Below are 24380 nucleotides of genomic sequence, written 5' to 3' on the forward strand. Positions count from 1 at the left end.
ACACTTAGTTACATATATATACACTCTTGTGTCACTTGCCATTCATGAGAAGACTACTCAACTCTTACCTGTTTGCTTTCTCTGAGCAGCTCGATTTCTAGTTATTCTACGATTGCTGTTCTTTCTTCTACATACACCATTGTGTAGAGGAGGTGACACAAGAGCTGCGGAGCTTTCTTTGCTATCTTCTGAGCTACTTGTAGAAGATGAAGAGGAAGTAGATGAAGAAGCCAAAGAACCTTCTATTTCACTTTCTGTTAGAAATAAAATAACAGTCAATTAGAATTCTATCCATATGGTTAGCTTCAAGTTAAGAGTGACATTTTGCTGACCTAGGAGATCTTCAAAATTGCCTCATGATATTATCTTACAATACCCTATCGGGCCTTAATATCTTACATGTATGCAACTGATAGCTCTACAAAATCTACCACTCCATACTGATACAGTGTTCAGTGATAGGAAGCTTCTTTAACCTGTGTGTAAGTTTGAAGTAAAATAACTCAGCTGTTTCCAAATAGCAGAACTGAGAAAAGCATGTTAAAAAGCAACAAACAGATCTGACACTTCACAGGACTAATATTTCTTGCTGTTTTTTTGCCAAGCTGAGGTGTAGGGGCAGAAGGAAAAGATAGGCAAGCTTTTACGTCTTGTGGAACTTATGTCATTTGCTAACTTTGAATGACAATTCTTATGTAACATACATGGGTGTATAACCTGTACTTCATATAGGACCATTTATCAAACACACTACACCTTCCTCTACATCCATTCACTACAACCACCTTCCTAGAAGAGCTGCTTGAAATTAAGAAATTTTATTATTCTGATTGATGAAACTTAACAGCATCAAGTAACCATGTGGTTAGCAGATCAACTTTTTCTTATCTTACTCAGTTCAGCTTTGCTGTGAATCCCCATATAAAAGCTGAAAACAAACCAAATAAAAAAACCCACCAAGGAACTGCAACCAAACATAACCACCCATTTGACTGCAAAATGGATATACAACCAAGACAGCTCTGCCTCCAAGAAGCAAGCTATCCGACTGACAGATTTCCAATTAGGTGCAAACTTTTCCATTAACAGAAGTTATATAAGCTTACTGCATTCTATGGGATTTTAAAGCAGAAATTTCTGTGTTTAGTATACAGATTTTTTATAACATTTAATAACATAGCAAGTGTCCACAATTAATTAAAATACACAAAATTCTGTATTGCCCAGAAAACACTGCACAGGAACCTTGTTTAAAAAAATTTCATGTTACAAATGCAAACCTCACAACATTTAGAAGGCAACTGCAAATTATGGAAATTACAAAGGAAACATTTGTAGACAATTCATTGGTAAGACCAAGATGAAAATCCCCATCTGAAACAGATGCCGTTTCTGACCTGATGATAATGCAGAACAATTTATTAGTGTTGTGGATCTAGCTTTTCCATTCCTTTCAAAGGATGCCAGGCATGCAGAATCGGAGGATTCACCAGAAGAACTATGGTTGTAATTGCCACCATTTGTTTTATGGCTTGCAACACAGGCAGCTCTGCTTGAGGTAGGCTGAGTAGAAGAATCTTCCTGCTCAGATTCATTTTTTGCCTGAGACTTTAATGGTTTCTGCTTCAGGTTTCTAATGAAAGAGGAAAGAAGTAAAAGCAACACAAGTTGTTAAACTATGAGAAATAATGACAATTACGTACTTTAACAATACTTCTCTCTGAAAGCTTAACTAACTGTATGCCATACGATTTTAGATTTATGAAAGGGTAGTTACATTTGTGAGCCAAAATGATGTTTGACAATTTTAACTTTGACAAGGATATGCTTCAAGTACTTTAAGTAAAATAATAGTCTACACTCCTTGTGCTGTTATGTGAGAGAAGACGTCCTTTCTCTGCTCTGAGAAAGAAAGGAGCTAATAATGCGTTCTAGACAGCAATGTCCTTTTATTGTTTACCAGGAAGTTGTAACAGCAGCCTCAATTTCTCTTGAATTCCCAGTCTCTTGTTAATTGCACAAAAGCCTCTAAGTGCAAACATTATTCCACAACAAACTGAGTTTCAAAGACACAAAGAAGGTGTATCTTTAGAGAAAATTTACTGTCTAAAATAGTGTTTGTAGAGAAACTCACTGATTGGAGTCTTCCTTACTGTTCATGTTAAAAGTGCAACATGCAGTTCTGGAAAATCACTTGTTTTCACATTCAGAAGTGCTCCCTTTACATTCACGGGTTTTCATATGTTCATCGAAGTTCACAACTTGTATATGCTCTTTTTGCTATCGAAGCACTCTCACAAATAGTCCCATACCTCAGCCCTACTAAGCACCACTGACTTGTAAACAAGTTATATACAATTCCTCAGGTAAGAGCAGAAGTGTTGTTTCAAAGGAAAAATTCTATCCTGATGTGTGCGTTTATTCCTCTGGGAAGAAGCAGGAACTCAAGGAATACTCCCAGGAAAGCTTAAAGCTCATTGCTGGGTATGCCTGTGGCATAACCCAACATGCATGGGTACATTTGAAAACGTACAAACATGGCAAAGAAATGTTTTTTTTTTTTTCGTTTGGGTTTTTTTTTTTTCCTTCTCCCTTAAAACTCTGATTTCTGTCCTTCCACTGCCAGAGAAGAAAGGCTGGACAGTAGCAGAAAGGTTCAAACACAGTTTCAACAGTTAAGCTTTTTTTTTTTTTTGCTTATTTAGCTTTCATCTCATATGCAAATTAAGAATGCAGAGTTAATAATATCAACCACTACTTGTATCAAAAGGTAGTTTTCCTTCAGAAAAGAAAAGACATTATTTACCTACCCAAAGAATGCTACAATAAGTACAAATTTCTATGAATTCCATAGAACTTTTTCCTGTGCGTGATAAAACACAGTGCACGCAGCTTTGCAATCTTTTTAACATATACAGCAAGTAAATCTTTGTTTCATTCCTCATTATTTCAGTCAAATTAAATATTGAATTCCTGACTGAAATATTAAAAAAATAAAATATAATTAAAATGCCAACACAGAAAACCCCACAAATACAAGAAACCCAATCTTTTTCTACTCTTCGGTCCCTTCGCTCTTTCACAGTTCTTTCTAAACTACAAGAAGTATACCACTGCAAGGAAAGGAGTTATAAAAAGTCTCACTTTTTGAGCTAACCATTTAATAAACCATTATTATTTTCTTCATAGACTAAATATGACAGTCAGTATGAATATTTATCAGCTGTGATGTATCTCTACATCTTCATAATTTGGTTACCTGAGCATCTTGGTAGGTTGCTGCACTGAGCTTTGATTATGCAATCGTCTAGTATACCTCTGGTTTCTTCGTAGCTTTTCATTCTGTTTTTGACCATTTTTGAAATCTGAAACAATTCTTCTTATTTTCTCTTCAAATAGTGCTGACAATCTCAAGGTCATGCTATAAATCTAGATAAGAAAGTGGCTTATATTAAAACCAGAACCTTTCATCAAAAAGAACACTTGCAAATTTAGAAACCCTACAGAAAGGAAATAGAGAAAGCATGCACATAATCTCATGTAATGCTACATAAAGTGAACATATCTAATAGTTTATCATACTTCTCCCACCATTTATTCAGCCAGCAGCTTTATCAAAAATACTGCTACACAAACCAATTCCAAAATAATTTCATTAAGACAGGCATAGCCCCCCCCAGTATTAACAGATACCTTTGACTTTTTGTTTGGAGTATAAGATTTTGCATTACTAAATATTAGCCTTATATCTTTGCACAGTTCCATTGGAGTGTCATAATTTCCAGCTTCCAGAGTTTCTTTCACTGTACCAAAGTCCATTGGAGTGTCTATAATATGTCTGTAATCCTAGAAAAAAAATATGAAAAAAAAAAAAAAAGATTCAAGAAGGTACAACAGAAAAATAACACTTTCAAATTTTATTTCTATAATTTCAGGGTAATTAAAATGACCACAAATTATCTTAAACATCAGCTTTTGTTTTCAGAAGCAACGCTTTTGCTGACTAGCTGTTTAAAGTCTCAACTACATTATCTCATATAAACTCTTGCTCATTTACAAGGCAATCTTCAGAATTCCCAAAAGTTCATGAGCTGATACAATGTCACAAGCTTGCACATGCTGATGTCCAGTTTCAATTCTCCTGAGTTTCCTCAATCAAAACTACTCAGTAACAATAACACGCAAGTCAATGTTTTTATTGTTACTCAAAATGAGAAATCAGATTGCTATAAATTGTCATGTAATCCTCTCCTTGGTGCATTTTACTATAAGAAAAACTGGTCTGGCTTAAAAAGCAAAACAAAACAACCCCAAACCAACAAAACAAAAAACCCAAAGCAAATCAAAACACCTTTCTCTCCTGTTAATGAGTTTTAGAGATCCTCAAGATGTTTTTAAAACCTGAAGACCCAAACTCAAGCTGTGAAGTCCACAGAAGAACAGCTGCATGCTTGTTGAGTTTTTTCTCTTTGAAAGTCTTTTGGGTTTTTAGACAATAAGGGACCAAACTGTTAACAAGAACACTACGTAAACTAAGATAAAGAGAAGGAATAAATCAGGTTCACAGCTCAGGCTCAGCAAACAGGTTTTGTAGATAGTTCCTCAAGAAGCTACTTTTAATTAAGAACATACAGATTAATATAAAATCCTTTATTTCCCTGTAAGGGACAGCAGGAAAACAAGCAAAAAAAATATTTGTAGACACCACCACTGTTCTTGTTTTGTGTTCTGTGTCAGCATTTTGATGGATGTTATTTTAATGCAGTAGACTACAAAGGTGCTAGTTCTAAGCACAGAGCAAATTTCTTTCAGTGGTTTGGGATAAAAGCCACGAAGAGAACAAATAGCACCAAGAGCAATATGCAGATTTTATTACAGTACCAAATGTTAGAAGGAACACCCCCACCTCCACCTCTAAAAAACCCCAATAAAACCCAAATAATACTTACACCTTACAAGGTTAATAAGAACAACTTACAGGGTACTGATCCAAATCAACTGGCTGTCTGAAAGGTTCAGAATCTTCACACTGGAAAATTAAATTCAGCAGCTCCATACACTGCTTCTTCCAGCAGGTTTCATCATAGCCAGTTTTCACGCTTTTTCCTTTTTTAAAGCCCCGGCCCTGGAGAAAAAAAATGTCAGAAGAAAACATTACTGAAATGTAGCAAGAAAAAGTAAACCTGATGATCTCCCTGGGATTATTTCTGTAGCAGAAAAACACATTTCCAGTCATACTGGTTTATAACAAAAAGGGCATTACTAGCAGGTTTTTTTCTTAATATTAATAAACTCTGACAAATTATACAATTTTCTTTTACTGTCTTTCAAGGTATTGATTTTTGACACTAAGTCACAAAAAATACACTTTTTGATACCAATTTATTCTCAAAAGATTTGAGTAATATCCATCACACAAAGTATTTTTTTCCAAGCATCTCAGCTGAATAATGCTTTTATTTCCACATCATACAGGCAAGTGAAAACTGTTACACTAAACAGCACTGGTATCGAACTTGTAAGAAGGATTTTCCTATGCAACCACACAGAACAAGTGTGGAAGCATTAACACAGCAAACACCTATTTAAGCAAACCTTGCATTTAACATCAGAAAAATCCTGTTCTATGAGTGTTTTAAACCCAAGCATCATTCCCACAGAATTTCAATACAGTCCCATTAACCAGTTTTTCCTGCCAGACTCGATTTACGTATACATGGTAAAGATTAGCCAACTCACTTTTCTTCTTCTGTATGATGTTCTCGGAAGACATTTTTCATCATCCTGCACAAAATAAAATCAATCGTCTTAAAAATTATGTATGAAAAAACAGCTAATGGGTGCTCAAAGTGTCATTAAGTTTGATACTGTGGTAAAAATACATTTTTATTCTAATTTCTCCCAATAAGACAGAAGGTGAGCATATTAAAAAAATATAACATAACATTTGAAAGATTTGGAAAGCAAGATCCTAGCTATGACCCACTGAAGATTCTCAACTCCAACTCTTATCCTTCATACAAAGGAAAAACCACTGCCAGAAATTGCAACGAGACGACACACATCAGCTTTGGGCCTCAATGACTAAAGATTATCAGTAATTCAATTCACTGGTAATAGATGTCATAAAATTTTAATTTTTGTTTGTCCTGAGTTTAGGAAACGACATCTTATGATTGAGTTACTTTTGGTAAAAAAAAAAAAAAAAAAAACCAAAACAAAAAAAAACAAAAACCAACAAAACTTACAACATGGAAGTACTACGGCAATGCTGTAGTAGCGAGATAAAGAACCAAATGACTCAATATAATTTGTTCACTACATATTAATCTGCAAGGGAGAGCAACTACTTTGCAACTTTACAAAGTCTTATTAGTAAATGCCAAATTAGAAGTCAAAATACGAAAAAAGACATCAGTTTGGGCAGCTTTGGATACACTATTAATAAGCATACAGCACTGCAGATAACAGTCATTGTGTAACAATTCTGCATATTTACCTTTATGAAATTCAAGAAAAATGCATGCTATTAAATTCTCAATGAAGCATGGAAATCTGATGCACAATTCATATTGTGGTATAGAGAGAAACTGAGAGCCAAAGCATCACTGCTTTGTTAAGTTATACAACTTTCAGCTTTTAGCATTTATGACTATATGAATGATAGTTTTTATTTTAGAAATAACCAGATGCATATAATTAAAACCACAATGAAAACAGCTATTCATATACGCTCGAAATATTTTTATCATGTTTCTGCACATTAACATGCTTCAGAAATACAGTGCCACTCACAAAACACAGAATTGCTTTAGTCGATACTTCTTAAAACTGACAACTCAAAATTACTTTAATAAACCGTCTCCTCACATCATTCCCCACATTCATAATTTAATCCACATTTAACTATATAAATGGATAAATACAAACATCTCTGTAAAAACAACTGAACAGTTTTACCAAAAATATTTGAAGGCTAGTGGCATTTTCTTGCCACCATACATTACTGGAATCATCCACAAAAAAGCTTACCAGATCAGCATCAAGACAATCTTGTTCATCATCTGTTGTGCTACATAGTTCAAAAATGTTTGTACAGTTCTGATCACTGTAATGCAATTAAATCTCTGTTACTGGAATAGCAAAAAACATAGCTATCATTTCCTAGATTAAACCCAGCCACAATCAAAAGTTATACTTCTACTAGAAGACAGTAACTAAGAATTAAATTAAAAACAAAACTCAAGATGATTATAATGTTACATCTGAAAAACTGCTATACTGTGCATTGCAGAAGTAGTGAGGGGAGGAGGGTGAAATTAGCATTAGCAATTTGAAAGGGGCCTTCACGTCTACCTGCAGGAAGACTGCCTATGCTAACTTCTTTCAAAATCATCCTCTCGAATGAACTGAATCAGACAGGCTACTACAATTTCTATACATGTGCTTGACAGCACAGAACTTAACTTTATAGGTTGAGCTACTTTCATGTCAAGCAACACTTCGATACTATCAATACCAGTGAATACTACTAAGGGAAGAAGTTAAAATGTCTCTATGCTGAATCACAGAATCACAGAATCACAGAATCACAGAATCCCAAGGGTTGGAAGGGACCTAAAAAGATCATCTAGTCCAACCCCCCTGCAAGAGCAGGGTAACCTACAGTACATCACACAGGAACTTGTCCAGGCGGGCCTTGAATATCTCCAGTGTAGGAGACTCCACAACCCCCCTGAATGTTTAAGCATTTTTCTGGTTAAGATAATACTCAGAATTATTCACTTGTCCTGCAGGGCACTGAAGAATAGTAAGAAAATAAAAGAAGCAGCATTCACAACAAAGTGATGTTAAGATATTCTCCCACCATTTCAGAGCACAAGTATTCAAACAATAAATAGATTAAAATGCCACTTACTTGATAAACTTTAAGAGCTGGGTAGTGATCTTTTTTGCAGCTCTAGCAATAGCACTCCCAGGTTCATTGAAGGTCCTAGCATTACTTTCAATGTATCTGACTTCCCAAACCAATGCAGAGATTCTCCTTAAAATTAAAAAATATTGCACCTTTAATACTAAGCTAAAAAGCTTCAAAACTGCAAAAAACTTAGCAATTTTCTGTCCAGTTTAAGATAGACTTCTTCTGTTTTAAATCTCATTAGACCAGCAGAAAATGCTACAAATTGAAGTTGCAACATCATAGAGCTAGCACAACTATGTAATTTCATTTATAACATTAATTTTTCCAGTTCCTTATAATTGTGAAGCAGTAATACCCCAAGTTTGCAGCTCTTTGCCTGCAGAACTTCAAACTATTTCCAAAGACATTATTTCAGTCTTATGAAGGAGGAAAACAACTACTAATGACTCTTTGCTGTATTTAGACAAGATGAATGCAAGTCCAGATGAAGAACACCCTTGAAGTTTCTTTTAGAACTATATCCAGCACATTCAGCAAATCATAACTCCATCATCACTATATTTCAGTTTCTTCCCTCTTTCTCTACCATAAGTCTTTGTCATTTAAAAAGCTGCTGTTAATATTTAACATGTCATCTCTGTGTTTAAGCCTATTTCTGAAAGTAATACGTGCTTAAGATCTTAACCCTCTTCAAGTTCAAAGCAACTGAAGCACAGCACTTCAAAATCTGATTTAAGCCCTCAGCACTGACATAACTTTACAGTTTGTTTTATTAAAAACATTTACTGATTTACAAATTTCTCAGAGAGTGTCAGTGTTCAGATAACTCTGTCAGTGCGACTGTGGAAACAGTGCCAGTGTAGGCCGAAATCAATTTCCTTAGGAACAAGGAAAATTACTAAAATTGAATACATAATTTATCAAAATTATTCATTAAAAATGAACACAACATTGCAGTTATACCAACCATCGGAGCCCTGCTACAAAGCACCAGTAATTGAATTCAGGTACTGGACTACTAGTTTTCAGAATGTTTGTAAAAAGAACAATTGCTCTTACTAAAAAAGCTTAATCTTCCCCACAACAGAAACTTAGGGCCACATTTGCCCTTGTTTCTACTGCTAGTACTGACCTGTAGAATCTGTTAGCCAGTCTTGTCCGGATGGTGTTCAGGTCTGTTGGATAAGCAATCACGGTACAGTACTTGGGATACGTACACAGGTCAACTGGAGCCGCAAAAGCTGCCGAAATGTCTGTTAAGAAACAGCAAGATTAATTTAAGTATTTCAAGGCTTGCATGCATGTGACAATCAAGCCAGGTGTTGAACTGCTTCTTGATAAAACTAATGATGTATAAAAATACAAAAATCTCAGTACAAAGAACTGCACATAATGTATGAATATTTCTAGTACTTTGTCATAGAGAATTTTTAAAGGATGCCGTGGATATTCTAGGGTGGATATTCTATTTATAAATGTAACATTAGGAGAAAACTACATAACGTTTAGATGACATGCTTACCAAGAGTCATAAGCTGATCAATACCACTGATAATCCGTTCACATGCTTCATCACGAGATCTCATCCCCCACTCCCCTTCTTGTGGTTTGTATAGTAGCTTCTCCACCTCTTCAAATGTCACGGAAACACTAGCTCCTAATTCTTCAGGCTGATCGACTGAAGAGTGATAGCAAACAGGAGAGGGTAAGGAGTGAGAACACAAACCAAGATAAATTGTTAAGCACTTGCACATATTAAATACTCACATGCTCAAAACTGACAAAAAAATTGCCTTAGAATTTGAAGCCAAGACTAAAGGGAAAAGAAGTACACAAAAGGCATATAAAAGCAAAGATATCCCTTATTCACCTTTTCTGCAGTTCTGAATTTCCAGAAATCCCTTTCCTCTCTATCTAAGCACTGGACTTAAAAGAGCTGTTCATATGCTTTTTTTTTTTTAAATGCATACCCTAACCTTCACAGGATTTTACCTTAATGAGTTAAATTTGCGCCCTGACCATAACCACACGCAAGACAGGCAATATACTTTGTGACATTCTTCCTGGTATTAACAAGAGTGATCATTTGGACATTTAATAAAATATTTGTTTTGAACACGGCAGATTAATCATTTCAAGGCAGTAAGAACTAGTAGGAGTATCAAGCTGTAACGTATGGTTCCGTGGAAAGAGTCCACTTCCAAAGACTAATGCAATCTGGCCAATGCAGAATGATTGAGTAGATAATGTGTCATCCCTGGTTATCTTTCCTTATTAACTCCACAGATTTTTTTACTAGATCTGCAGTTTCTGCACTTTCATTGTTTTTGAAAAGCTAAGTTCCTCATTTCATTTGAGCGCTTGAAGAGGAACAAACATTTGATGGTTCCTATCAGACACCGTGGGTAGGCAACAGCATTTCTTTGTACTGATTAGGACAACTGGAATTAGCAGATAAATTCTTTTTATTAGCAGATAAATCCAACAGTATAAAGCATGCAGGCTAACAGTAAGTACTTCCATTAGCATCTGAGAGTCTGTCCACATTAAAAATGAAAGCAAGAAAAGAGAATAGAGTCCTTTTCAGTATTACAATGACTGTAACCCATGAATATGTTACATACAAATTCTAAAATACATTTCGGCTACAAATACTGTAGCAAGAAAAAAAAAACAACAAAAAACACCAGCCCAAAAAACTAAACCAACTAAAAAAAAAAACCCCAAGTTTTAGTGGGGAATCTTCTAAGTTTATGAAAAGGACTATTTTTTCCTTCAGCTGAATAGGGTTAGTCTTAATAACCCCTGTTCAATATTACATTAATGGAGGCCTAAGTATTTGTTATCCACTGAAACAGAATTAGAGATGAAGCAGTTCTTCAAGAAAAAAAAGGATAAAATACAAAAAGGTGCTAGGAAAAGCTGAAGGGACAGAGGTGACTCACTTAGATGATCCTTCTAACTCATCTTCAAGCTAAAACAAATTCTGCAACCAAGCTTCCTGAAGACAACACTAAGAGAAAGCAGCGATTAATGCTTCTACACTTACATAGGGTTGTGTCAAGAAGAACTCAACATGGTATCTGGCACTCCATTGCATAAGCGCTCAAGAGGGATTTTCTCCTGCAGGAGTAACAACTAAAGCAGAATGACAGACTAAAACAAACAAGACTGTCCTTCTCAACCAGCACAAATATCTCTGCTTCGCGTTCTTTGCAGCGCCCTGGTACCTGTGTCACAGAAGACTTGTCACAACTCCTGGCATTTTATGTATATTTTCATAGTTTGACCATATGGCCTAATCTAATCGAGTAAACGGGTCACAAATCTGCACCCCCAGAAGGAGGGCTGCAGTACTTACAGTACTGATACTGACAGTTAACATACACAACAGCCAGTTCACACCAATACTGGACTACTAAGCAGGCTGCTGAAAACTGAATTTTCAGGTCCATATGCACCAGCTTTTCCTCATCTTGACAGCATTGTCTGTGACAAGAGTCTGACACCTAATACTGTATCTTCATAATCATAAGACAAAACTCATGTTTACAAGACACAAAAGGTAACAAATTAAAGTTGTGACCTGCTAGTTAGTCCAACCTCAGTGCTATTCTTCTCCCATACATCTATCTTTGTAAAGTGAATAAAAAAAAAATACCTTTGAGAGAAGAGTGGCAAACATGAGGTACAATTTTAGTTTGATCTGCAAGGCATTCAGTTGAAGAAAGAAAGAAAATGCAAAGGAGAGCTAACCCCTGTTTTATACTTTACTGTTAACATAATAATGCTTTCCATAAATGCCCAAAACCTCTCTGCAAGAAGCTTTACTTCCCTACAGTGCCATTTTCCAGCAAAAATAAGGAGTTACGAATTGTCTTCAAGCAATTTTTGTTATTCCTCTAGCTTAGTGGCTGCTGTGGTACTTATCCTTGACCTGTTCAGAGGATGTTCTTCTCAATTCTTTGACCTTGTCAACAAAAGACACGCTAGCTTTTAGAGCTGTGGTTTGGGGTTGTTTCTTTTTGTTTGTTTGTTTGGTTTTTTTGTTGTTTTTTTTTTTTTTGTTTGGTTGGTTTTTTGTTGGGGTGGGTGTGTGTATGTGGTTTTGGGTTTTTTTTGTTGGTTTTTCTTTTGGTGTATGTGTGTGCCCCCACTTTTTGCACGGTAAAGTCACAGCTCCTCAGATCGATCAAACCTTAAGCTCTTAACATAAAGTAGCAACTTACTAGACCAAAGAAAGAAGTTAAAATTTCTCTGATATAGCCAGTAAAGGATGGCTTACAAATTTAATATTAGATTAGCATCTGTAGGATGTCCGTCATTACATTGCCAGCATAGCAATTTCAAGAATCCTAGTTCTTCATGCTATCAAATGTAAGTGGTTAAGAACACTACTCTTTACATTTCGATCCTTAGGAGGAAGAACTGATATAAACAGCAACTTCAACCATAGCTAGTACACAGTGCTCACAAGAAATGGATACAATTTGTCCTGCTAGCAAAATAAATCCTGACTTAATTTCATACATAAGGTTTCTGAGCCTCTAGTAATATGACAGTCACTCAGTGACATATATGGGAAGCATTAATCAGTTCACAATGAATAAGAAAAGCTTCTGTATGTTGGGAGGAGACAGATGTTGGTAATGAGAAAATGGACTGTTTCAATTAAATGTGTGTGCATGTGTGTGTGTGTGTAAAACCAAAACCCTGCTGATTGTCTTCTATAAATTAAAATGTAAAACAATTTCAATATAACATTTTGATTTAAGACTTTTGCAGAATTTGCCATCGCAAGATATGACTGAAGCAGCCATCTAACACTTTGAAGATTAGACAGGTGGCTCCGAAGAACATCCACATGTATGCAATATACTCATATTTAAGAAATAAAAAAATAGTGTAAGCCTCTCTGGTGTCTGGGAAACAAGCCAACTCCTAGCAAAGATTATTAAGAAAATTAGTATCTTTGACAGCTTATTCAGTAACTACTCACTGCTTCACAAACTTTCCCTCCTCCACCCAGCTGGTACCAACAAGCACTGGAAAACTGAGTTGAATAAGACAAACCAGGAACGCAACTGTTTCATTTACGGTTAATTTGGATTTGACCAGCAAACTTTATAAATTTCTGGGTTCAAACTACATGCAGGAAGGACTGGCTGACAGGAAATTATTTTATACATTCTTTTTATGAATTCTTCCCCCACCCCCTTATACCATAATGTATGACAAACCAGGTTTTTTGAAACTTAAGATGTATTTGAAACTTGACATTTGGAAGTAGCAGGTTTTGCATTAAGATAGAGCTACACATTTAAACTATTTCCTTCAAAATTGCTCTAGAACGTGTAAAAGTGAAAATATTAAAATAAGTAGGTATAAAGGTACTTCAGCAAATCTGAAGCAAGACTACCTTCAAGAACTTTCTTGCCTGAATGCACAAAAACACCCTGTTGACATTCTCTGTAATTTAAAGGATAACTATTACCTCATCAGTTCTACCTTTTAAGTAGATATGCACTGTATTTGGATGACTTAGTGGCAAGAGTCACAAGAAAGATAGGTACCACCTAAGGTCCACTACCTGCATGGAATGAAGGAACTAGAAAGAGGAAGAAACACATTAAATTGTTTTACTGAGTTTCTACCTACCATTATCAGGAACTGGTTCCATGTCCCATGGGCTAAGTTTTTCAATTTCACCATTGTCCCATCTGATGGTCACCAAGTTGGAAAAAAAAAAAATAAATATGTTAAGGTTATCTTGACTCAGAGGTATTCCTCCAAGCAGATTTAAATCACAGCTATATTTAGATATTAATACAAATATACTGTATAAACATGCATATAAACAAAAACATTAGCTAGCCATCAGCTGTCACAGTGCAAAAAGGAAACATCCTTCATAATGAATTTCAAATTAAAATTTGGCTTAATGTTCCTATGCTCCTGATTTGGCTGTACGCAACTTGATACAGAAATCGATGTTACAAAGGACATATAAGGAAATTACAGAAAACAAATAAGCCGTACACTTGGAAAAATAACATCATCGAGGGAATGATATAATAAAAGCACACAGGGGAAAGGATTTTTCTTTCTGCTAACCACAACAGTAGTTGTGCAAGTCTGTGGAATGTTTCAGAGAGAGAACAGTAAGTGATTTATTTGGTATATTAATATTTCATAAGGCACATCAGGTTATGACAAAAAAAGATTAAATATAAAATGAGGAAACTGAAGTTCAGTAACAACCAAGAGGAAGCAAAGGCAAATAGAACTGATATTGACAGTGCACTTATCTATTACTTATGAATATAATTTTGAGATATCTCCAAATCCTACTACATGGCAGATTTTTACATGTTTTTAACACAAAACATATCAATGAATTTTGGTATTTCAAAGATACTAAATACCTGATTGAGTCAGCTTAACGCCCTACTGGTCCAGCTAGACAAGTAATGTGTTTTTGAAACTATTACTGGGAGATGCTATTTACAGAGACCATAAGATCCTGGTACAAGGCAATTCTACTCATACTTCAGCATTCATGACCATTGTATTCCTCTAGGCATGTTTGTGAACACACCCCAGCCTATTTCCATTAGTACATGTTTACTCCTGTCTAATACATTTTTGACCCTGCTAAAACACTCTTTCTACAGCTTCCTGTGTAAAATATATGTCCAAAGTTCACTAGCCCCAATGCTACACAATTAAAAAAAAAAAAAAAAGCCCACAACAAAAAACCAAACCCAAACTCCTGTAAACAAGTCCTCTACAGATATCAACATGCACCTCTAGTTCTGTCATTACAGAATCCAGTGACTAATTCTTCTCTATTCAGTATGCCTGTCACCTTTATGACTTCGTGAACTATGAACACACCCCTTTCACCATCACTTCCATCTGAAGAGACAACTTTTTTGGGGTCTTTACCCACAAAATATCTGGTACACAGAATCATAGAATAGTTAAGGTTGAAAGGCATCTTAAGATCATCTAGTTCCAACTCCCCTGCCACCGGCAAGGACACGTGACACTAAACCATGTCACCCAAGGCTCTGTCCAACCTGGCCTTGAACACCGCGAGGGATGGAGCATTCACGACTTTCTTGGGCAACCCATTCCAGTGCCTCACCACCCTCACTGTAAAGAACTTCTTCCTTATATCCAAACTTCCCCTGTTTAACTTTGAACCCGTTACCCCTTGTCCTGTCACTACAGTCCCTAATGAAGAGTCCATCCCCAGCATCCCTGTAGGCCCCCTTCAGGTACTGGAAGGCTGCTATTAGGTCCCCACGCAGCCTTCTCTTCTCCAGGCTCAACAGCCCCACCTTTCTCAGCCTGTCTTCATACGGGAGGTGCTCCAGTCCCCTGATCATCCTTGTGGCCCTCCTCTGGACTTGTTCCAACAGTTCCATGTCCTTTTTATGTTGAGGACACCAGAACTGCACACAATACTCCAGGTGAGGTCTCAGAAGAGCAGAGCAGAGGGGCAGGATCACCTCCTTCGACCTGCTGGTCATGCTCCTTTTGATGCAGCCCAGGATACGGTTGGCTTTCTGGGCTGCGAGTGCACACTGCAGCCGGCTCATACTCATTTTCTCATCGACCAGCACCCCCAAGTCCTTCTGTGCAGGGCTGCTCTGAGTCTCTTCTCTGCCCAACCTGTAGCTGTGCCTGGGATTGCTGAGATCCAGGTGGAGGCCCTTGCACTTGTTATGGTTAAACTTCATAAGGCTGGCACCAGCCTACCTCACAAGCGTATCAAGCATATCAAATACATGCTGCCTACTGTCCACTTTATTCATATGCTTACCAACAGAGCCTCAGAAATTCAAAAGGGGTAGAGCTGGAACTTCCCTCTATACATGGAGTGCCGGCTCTTTCCTACAGCAGGGTTTATCCTTATGCTCAGTAGCATTAGTCTTTATTATAGGCACATTCCAGAAACTGAAGTGAAATATATCAGTTTACAGCTCACCAATTTTCCTCCAGAGCCTTCCCTGTTGACAGGAGCTACAATAGCAATCTGACAGTCCTCTAGTACAGGGTCCAACTGTAGGACAGTTTACAACTCTGCCAGGAGTTTCATATCAGAGTTCTTCAAATGCCTGGTTGAGTGCCATCTACTTCTTATGACTTAATAAACTTAGGTATTTGATCTAATACCTCCTGTGTATTTACTTCAAACAAACTGAAAATTGAGATGATCATTCTTATTTTATTACTAAAACTCTGCTCAGGCAAGAGCACCTCTCAATTATACTGGATTACCCATTGCCCCTGAGGGAAAAAAAAATAAAGAAAAAAATAGATCCAGCCACATTCAGCCTGTTTGACATTTATGAACTAACAGGGTTCTGAAGGTTCATCTGTTTGGTTCTCCTCCCCAGTTAATATATGTACAATACTTCAAAAGTTGTTAGTATTCATAAACATATATACTAGTTCATAATACTGTATGAAAGATTTTAACAGTACAGCTTAGTAAAGTATAAGACCCATTTAGTTTCTCTGAAGCTCCATTCATCCACACAACTTAAGTAACAGTAACACCAACTTGATATATAAAACTGCTTCTACTACACAAATACCTATTTTTGTCTGGACAACAATATAGCAAAACACTCCACTCATACATCATCTATTTATTTATTATCTATACAACAGTGTTGTTGATAATTTGAGATGATTCCCAAGCATGACAACCTGGTTACTGGTAAGACTTGAGTTACATGACTATTACTCCCCTTCATTTTATTCAAATGTGGTTTTCCCACACTCTCTATCACTGAGTTTTGAAGCCAGCTTTCAAAGGTTGCTTCTGGTGTAATATAAAAGCCCTTCTATTCCAATAAAGGTCTTTATCTCAGAAGTGGCAAAGAACAATTGCAGATGGTCCAACTGAGCTGCATTAGCAGAATTCCACCATCTAAAGAAGCACAGTAACTTAAATCCTGATTGAAGAAAACAGCCAGCACATTGCAGTTTTGCCAAGAAAGAGTCACAACCATTTATGTTTACTTTTCCCCATTTAAATAAATGTAAAACTTGTTTTTAAAAATTTGTATTTAAAAGTATCTTTGTATGCCATGTATACAGTATATGAATGCATATTATGAAGCTACTGCTGCTGAACCACATGCAAATTCTTGGGTAGACAAGACTTTAGATTCTTGAACAAAGGCCTGTACTTAAAAGAAGAGTGAAGCACCCAGCCAAGTTGTAAAACTTAACCATACCCTGCAAAACACTTAGAAGATTTTCATATACATATTTTAGGAATCTTCTCTAGAGGAGTTGTTTGTGAGTCAAGGTAGAGCAAAGTCACATTCTCTACAAAAGCAGCGCAAATCTTTAAAGAGCTCTCTTTTGAAAGTGGTCTTTAAAGAGCACTGCATTCCTTACCTATTCAATTATTAAGCTAACTTCACAGCAGTTCTAGACTTTACCCTGGTAAAGGCTGGTGTATTAAAATGCTGAAACACCCTTTAGAGTTCACAGAAGGAAGGAGTCTAAGAAAGTGACTACAGGCTCTTTTTCATAACTGGAATCCTGATTTTTAATTGGCCAAGAAAACAACTAATAGCCCCATCTAAACTTACTCTGAGGGAACAACTGTGGTAACATAACGAAACATATGAAAAGTATAACATTCAGAAGGTAACATATATTCTTCATGGTTTGAGATACTTAACTGATAAAATTTAATATACTTTGAAATAAGATTCAGTTGTATTTTCACACTGGTATCTGGACTCAGTGGACTTTTACTCTGATCATCATTTTACAAAACAAGGGAAAATATACTAGCCAGTAACTTGAATAATTTACCCCTACATCACCTGCAGGAGATATGCACTCCTGTGTATCCATCCTGGGGCATGGATAAGATGTCAGTAAGCATCAGTACCATTTTAGTTTGTCAAGATACTCTCTTTGGGTAAGACAAAAGTCCAAAGTAGAATGAAATCAATGTACAAATAGTCTGGATTTCAGGTTTTTGTCTGTATGTACTTTCTCATCATGTGTGAGTAAGCAACTGTCAGAAAGACAGTGGGGGCTAGGGAAGGCCCTCTAACAATGCAGCTCTGAATATCAAATATACTGTAAAAGACATGAGAAGAACCCCTGGTCATGACAGAAATAGGAATATTACGTACTCAGTGATTATTCTCCTGGCAATCCTCCCTTGCTGGTAGAATCCAAAGCAAGCAAGATCCCAAAACCATTCCAGACAACATGGAAAGTGTCTTAAACTCTATCCCAGCTGAAATTATTTTCTTCATAGTTACTGGTACAGTGCTGTTGACAATATTCTGACTCTGAGCACTGAGGGCCAAAGTTACCTTTGCTCACATTTCTTCTACTTTGTGTGAAGAAGGTCCCTTGTCAATATAAAGAAGGTGCATAGGAACACCTCTGATATCAACCTGTTATGGGGGGGATAGTACGAAGTAGTTTTTCAGAACCCACCATGGTAAAGAAGGTAATGGTTCATCTATCTTGTTACTAGTTTGACTCAGATGTTCTTGGCCTTCGCTTAAATGGGTTTTTTTCTACTCCAATATCCTTTACTTAATTAATATTCCATGCTTTGAACAATGCACTTGATACTATATGCCTTCCTCCAGGTGGTATTATCTCCTGACAAGTACGCTGGTCAAAGGAACTTGCCTGTTACAGGGTCACATTATCTGCCAGTTACCTAGCTAAATATCACCCAAAGAAGAAATCAAAAGGTGAAATTGCAAGTGGGATCTGCAAAATAGGGAATATGGCAGAACACCACTAGGCAGTGAAGAGATTAAAGTTCTGTCAAGACAGAACATTCTTCTGTCTGACAACATTCATGTGTCAAGCATTACTAGAACAACATTTGGAAACATCCTCTACAGGAGTCTCAAATGATAGTATGAGATCAAGCAGGTCAACCCCCAACCTGTACTGGTACATGGGGCTGTTCTTCCCCAGATGCAAGACTCTACACTTGCCCTTGTTAAATTTCATCAAGTTTCTCCCCGCCCAACTCTCCAGCCTGTCCAGGTCTCGCTGAATGGCAGCACAGTCCTCTGGTGTGTCAGCCACTCCTCCCAGTTTTGTGTCATCAGCAAACTTGCTGAGGGTGCACTCAGTTCCCTCATCCAGGTCATTGATGAAAATATTAAACAGCATCGGTCCCAGCACCGACCCCTGAGGAACTCCACTAGTCACAGACCTCCAGCTAGATTCTGCGCCATTGACCACAACTCTCTGCCTTCTTCCTTTCAACCAGTTCTCGATCCACCTCACTACTTGATCGTCAAGCCCACACTTCTTTAGCTTATCTATGAGGATGCTGTGGGAGACAGTATCAAATGCCTTACTGAAATCAAGAAAAACTACATCTACCGCAGAGCCACAAAGATGATTAAGGGAGTGGAACATCTCCCTTATGAGGAGAGGCTGAGGGAGCTGGGTCTCTTTAGCTTGGAGAAGAGGAGACTGAGGGGTGACCTCATCAATGTTTACAAATATGTGAAGGGTAGGTGTCAGGATGATGGAGCTAGGCTTTTTTCAGTGATATCCAGTGATAGGACAAGGGGCAATGGGTGTAAACTGGAACATAGGAAGTTCCACGTTAACATCAGGAAGAACTTCTTTACTGTAAGAGTGACAGAGCACTGGAACAGGTTGCCCAGGGGGGTTGTGGAGTCTCCTACACTGGAGATATTCAAGGCCCGCCTGGACAAGTTCCTGTGTGATGTACTGTAGGTTACCCTGCTCTTGCAGGGGGGTTGGACTAGATGATCTTTTTAGGTCCCTTCCAACCCTTGGGATTCTGTGATTCTGTGTGATCAACTTACTTACTCATGTGGACTACAGCGTGAAAGACAGAAGTGCAAGAACTTGAAGCATAATGAATATATCAGTAACAGATTCAGAATGCCCCATCCAAAACCAATTATAATTAACATACACAGAAAATTGCACTGCTTGCTTTGTGACAGAGATCAACCACTAGGCATTACAGAAAATGATTTACAAATGTGAAAGATATCAATAACTTCTTACTATATTATTCACTGAAAATTTGCCAGAAGTTATTACCTATTCACACTGTTAGATTAGCAACTTGAAACCACTAAGAATTGATAACCGCTAGAAACCACTAAGAACTGATAATCACTTGAAATCACTAAGAAGTGATAATATGACCAGTGAAATCATTTGAACAATACATTCTCATACCAAATGAACCAGCTATCTAAGAGGCAATCCACACTACTCACATTAGAAGCGCAAAATCTTTTCATACTTACTTAACACTGTAACACTGAAAATGACTATCTGGATATTGAGGCTGATATGGTTCTTGACCCAGCACCGTTCCAAACCACCATGCATCATCAATAATGGATCGGAACCTATCAGCTAGTGGAAAAAAAAAAAAGTCTGCTCAGATATTTTACTAAGGAAAGTTATTTAACTATGCTTCTATATGCAATTAGAAAAACTTTTGATTGATGTTTTTCAGTTTGAAGTTCTAAATCCACTGATATTCAATGAAAGATGAAACGATTATTATGCCAAAAAAATGTCGGTGCTATAATCTGAGTAAGTTTGCTCCTAGCTGTAAGTTAAGAAAAGGGGGACACTAAGGCCTCGATATATGTATTGAAGACTGTAGCTTAGATCTACACTAATCCCTCCAAAAGGCTCAATACAGCAATTAGGCTCATATTTCTAAGGGGCAGAGAGACCCTACACACCAGAGAGCCCTCTGAAGTTAGAAGCAAGTAGCATTTAGCATGTTTAGCAATTAGCCAAGGATAAATTTTTGATTTCAAAATCATATGGTAAAATGTTTAGTACACACACTTACAAGCTTGCCAGTTCCTCTGCCGTGCTTCATCATAGAACTGACGTAATATAAGGAAATCGATAACATCTGGCATATCGTGGTATCTAGATTAAAAACAAAAGAAAACAAACAAACAAACAAACAAACAAAACCCACCACTATTTCATGTGTGCAACTTAGGGCTTTAGGAAGCAGCTTAAAAAGAAATGCAGTTTTAAATACTGTTCAGAAAAATAGAGATGCTCATACCTGATGGAAAATGATTTGTCTGTATGTTTTCCAGTGGCATGATCTATAAAAGCAAGCTTGAGGCAACACAATGTGGGAGGCCCAACTTCATATCTAATTCCAACAATTTTTACTAATTCCTGATCCTACAGGTGAGAACAAACAGTTTCAGCAAGTTCTACTTTCTGGAATATGCACAGAACTATCAATTTAACATTAGTTAACCAAGCACATGAATTGTACCCCCATGCAAAAAGCCAAAACCGTTGAAACTGTGTAGGAGTTCACAGTTTCACAGGAGTAGACAGTCCATCAGGCTTGGCAATTTTAACACAGGTTATTTGGGCTTTCCACAGATAACTCTGGTAATTGAAGTCACTTTCCTGTATTGTTTCCATAAGGAAACATTGTAAGAAACAGCATAATGTCACAAATCAATGTTTTGTGAACCATGTAACACAACTCTTCTTTCACATACTACTAGTATTGAACCCATTGTATCTTCAATGAAAACCTACCCTGAGGACTACTTTTCTCCATGGCTCCTTGTGTGGATTCAGTTCATAAATGTTATTTCTTCTAACTGCTTCAATGTAAGCTTCATGTCCTTGTCGGAAATATATTACCTGAGAAAAAAAACAAACCCCAAACGGTAAACGTTTTCCTATATTAAGAAATTATGTTAGGTAACACAACCATTTAAAGATTTCTATCAATATTCCTACCTCATCACCCATCTGAGGGACAAAAGGGGATCTTCGAAGAGCTGTGTCTGTTATCCAAACAGGAGGATGCAAATCGTATGACAATTCCAAGTTTACTGGTTGTGTTTCAGCATTTGCCTTCACATTAAATAGAGAGCAAAATTAGGCATAATGGACATATTCCTGACATGAAATCAAAACAACTTATTCCATTTTAATTTGTAGATAAAAACCTTAACTTATAACAAGACTAAAGTACTCGTCCAGAAAGTATTAGCAGAAAACTCCTAGGCTTTCATTGAGTTGTAACTGTATTTGTAGTACTAATACTAAGCATTCTTTCCTTTTATGAAGATTTAAGTGAACAAGATTATTATTATAGTTTCTTACAGCCTAATAGATTATCTGAAGATTAAAAGCTATGAGATATCACATAGTAAATATTCATATTAAACCAGTTCCAAAATTGTCATTTTGAGAATACTTGGAAGAAAGCAAAACAACTGAGAGAAAAACATACCAAAATTACCCCAAGTATTAAAAATCTGTATTTGTCCCTTTTTGGTAGAAAACAGCAAATCACAGCTACTGTAATTTAAAAAATGATAATTATTTAAATTAACTTGAAAATTTTCATAAAGAAAAGTAAGTATTGTAACTTACAAAAAAATTAAGTTCAATAATAAAAACCCAAACATAAGAATACAGTGACTATATCACTTAAGTTTTCAAAAAGATGTTACTTAAATAATTCTACAGATAATTAGATTAAAACCCTGTTAAAAACCTGGCTTAATTTATTTAACTCTGCTTTTAATTATCACATTTCCCCTTTGATACCAGCAACCTTGAGAACCCTTTTTATTTGACAAGTGAGAATGACTTCACTTGGAATGTATATTTGTCCATACAAATCTGCAGATACTTTGCACTTGGAATAGTCTCAATTTAATTAAAAAGTACAATGTACGTAGTGATACCAATATCCTTGTCCAATGGCAATAAGAATTACTTTAACAGGTTCCAGTGAAGAGGTCTGAAAACCTAAGACAGCAATTTATTAAAGAGTGACTAGAAGAAATTATACCTCCTCCTGCTTTTTTGGTTTAGGTTTTTTTCTCCTTTTTCTTCTTCTTCTCTTTGGAGGAGATGATTTCTCTGCTGATACTTCCTCTTCCGAAGTACTGCAATACCTGATAGCTTTCCGTCGAGAAGTCCGTACTGGAGGTTGCAAATTAATTCCTGCATCAGCTATCCAGTCGGAATATCTACTTGAAGAATCACTGTCCATAGCAGATGGAGTCAGGGAAAATACAAACACAGAACCAAGCTGTCAGCATTTCAGAATGCTAAATTCTTTTAGACAAATAACTGCAGATGCAGATTGCTGTTGAAAGCTCTATCAGAAGAACTAAAATTACTTTGACCTGTTATAACAATTGCTTAAGTTGATGCTTACCATAAATTTTGGGGAACACCATACTTAAAAGCATGGGGTTTTTTAAGAAATCAAGGCTGGTGAATTCCAAAATAAGTAATTTATTCAAGAAAGTTGTGCAACGAAATTCAGGACTAGTTGGGAACCCTCCCTAAAGACACTAGTCAAAAACTACCTAAATTCTTTAAAGACAGTTAAATAAATCACAGGGATACACATTTGCCTTTTTTATACCTCTCTTTCTTTGTTCTACTACTATAGAGTTCTAGAAAGAATATCTAAAAAAGTCACAGCAGAGGGATTAAAAAGTTACCTATAACTTCAGTTCTACACAGAATTACAGCCTTATCAAAATAATCTTTTCCAACCAACCATTTTGTAACAGCAACTGGCAGTTGCTGCATTGTTAACAAAACATCCCCCCAACCAAACAAAACCCCAAACCCCTCAAAAACCCAACAGAACAAAACACACTATAAAAAACATTCCAAGACCATCACCTTTCTCCTTGCCATCTAGCAAAACAGTAAAAGTATTTGAAACTATATAAAAAGACAATGTTTTGGTGAAATGGAACACTAAATAAAAATACAATGTCTCCATGTAGTACCCTCCAAAATATTATTACATATGAAGCATGACAGAACTTCCATACAACTTTTCTAAAACTTGTTACAGTTCAAGCCAGGATTTGTTCACTTTTACCTAGAACTATTACTGTTGCTTTTCTTGTCACTTCTCCACTCTTCCTCTTCATCAGATGAGCCAGAGCCCTCACTTTCTTCAGCTTCCTGATTTTAAAAATATGCAGAGTCAATCCAGAGCTTTCTCACACCACATGTTTTAAGGGTTCGAAACATAAAACACATTCTCTATTCATGTCTACATATTAATAAGTTAGCAAGAAATCTGGTAAAATGAGTTGCTGAAATGGAAATGAAAGTAGTTCTTTTTTGGAGCAGATTTCAACTTAGCCTATTAACCCCAGCAGTGCACTATTAATCAATAACTTCTGTATGTTCACTCACATTGTATTAGCCATGTGGGTCCACCTGCTGTATTCACTCTTTGCAAAGCAATACTCCTATCCCCCTACCATATGACAGTTCTAGTTTTTCTAGTCTAATAATAAATTTAGATCATTCATCAGGACAAAGTGGAAGGTGATTTTGATTCCTTCAAATTCCAGACACATGATGCTGTAATTAGGTCATGTAAAGTACACAGTAA

At 36.6% G+C, this 24380-nt stretch overlaps 1 protein-coding gene across 1 annotated transcript in view; it reads right to left on the minus strand.

Annotated features, from left to right (window-relative positions):
- The window catches only part of BRWD1 (bromodomain and WD repeat domain containing 1), a 57183-nt gene that overhangs the window by 6668 nt on the left and 26135 nt on the right, over window positions 1–24380 (minus strand). Inside the window, exons 22-39 of the mRNA XM_065676984.1 lie at window positions 23856–23941; window positions 22800–22995; window positions 21734–21850; window positions 21527–21634; window positions 21030–21154; window positions 20802–20884; window positions 20239–20350; window positions 13580–13641; window positions 9444–9599; window positions 9054–9174; window positions 7919–8044; window positions 7033–7108; window positions 5740–5784; window positions 4979–5125; window positions 3694–3846; window positions 3260–3429; window positions 1398–1633; window positions 69–254 (exon numbers count right to left, since the gene is read on the minus strand). Of these exons, the coding sequence (XP_065533056.1) occupies window positions 69–254; window positions 1398–1633; window positions 3260–3429; window positions 3694–3846; window positions 4979–5125; window positions 5740–5784; window positions 7033–7108; window positions 7919–8044; window positions 9054–9174; window positions 9444–9599; window positions 13580–13641; window positions 20239–20350; window positions 20802–20884; window positions 21030–21154; window positions 21527–21634; window positions 21734–21850; window positions 22800–22995; window positions 23856–23941 (2305 nt within the window). The remainder of the gene's footprint in view (window positions 1–68; window positions 255–1397; window positions 1634–3259; window positions 3430–3693; window positions 3847–4978; window positions 5126–5739; window positions 5785–7032; window positions 7109–7918; window positions 8045–9053; window positions 9175–9443; window positions 9600–13579; window positions 13642–20238; window positions 20351–20801; window positions 20885–21029; window positions 21155–21526; window positions 21635–21733; window positions 21851–22799; window positions 22996–23855; window positions 23942–24380) is intronic.

Source organism: Lathamus discolor, chromosome 4 (genome assembly GCF_037157495.1).
Source record: "Lathamus discolor isolate bLatDis1 chromosome 4, bLatDis1.hap1, whole genome shotgun sequence".
NCBI classification, from domain to species: Eukaryota; Metazoa; Chordata; class Aves; order Psittaciformes; family Psittacidae; genus Lathamus; species Lathamus discolor.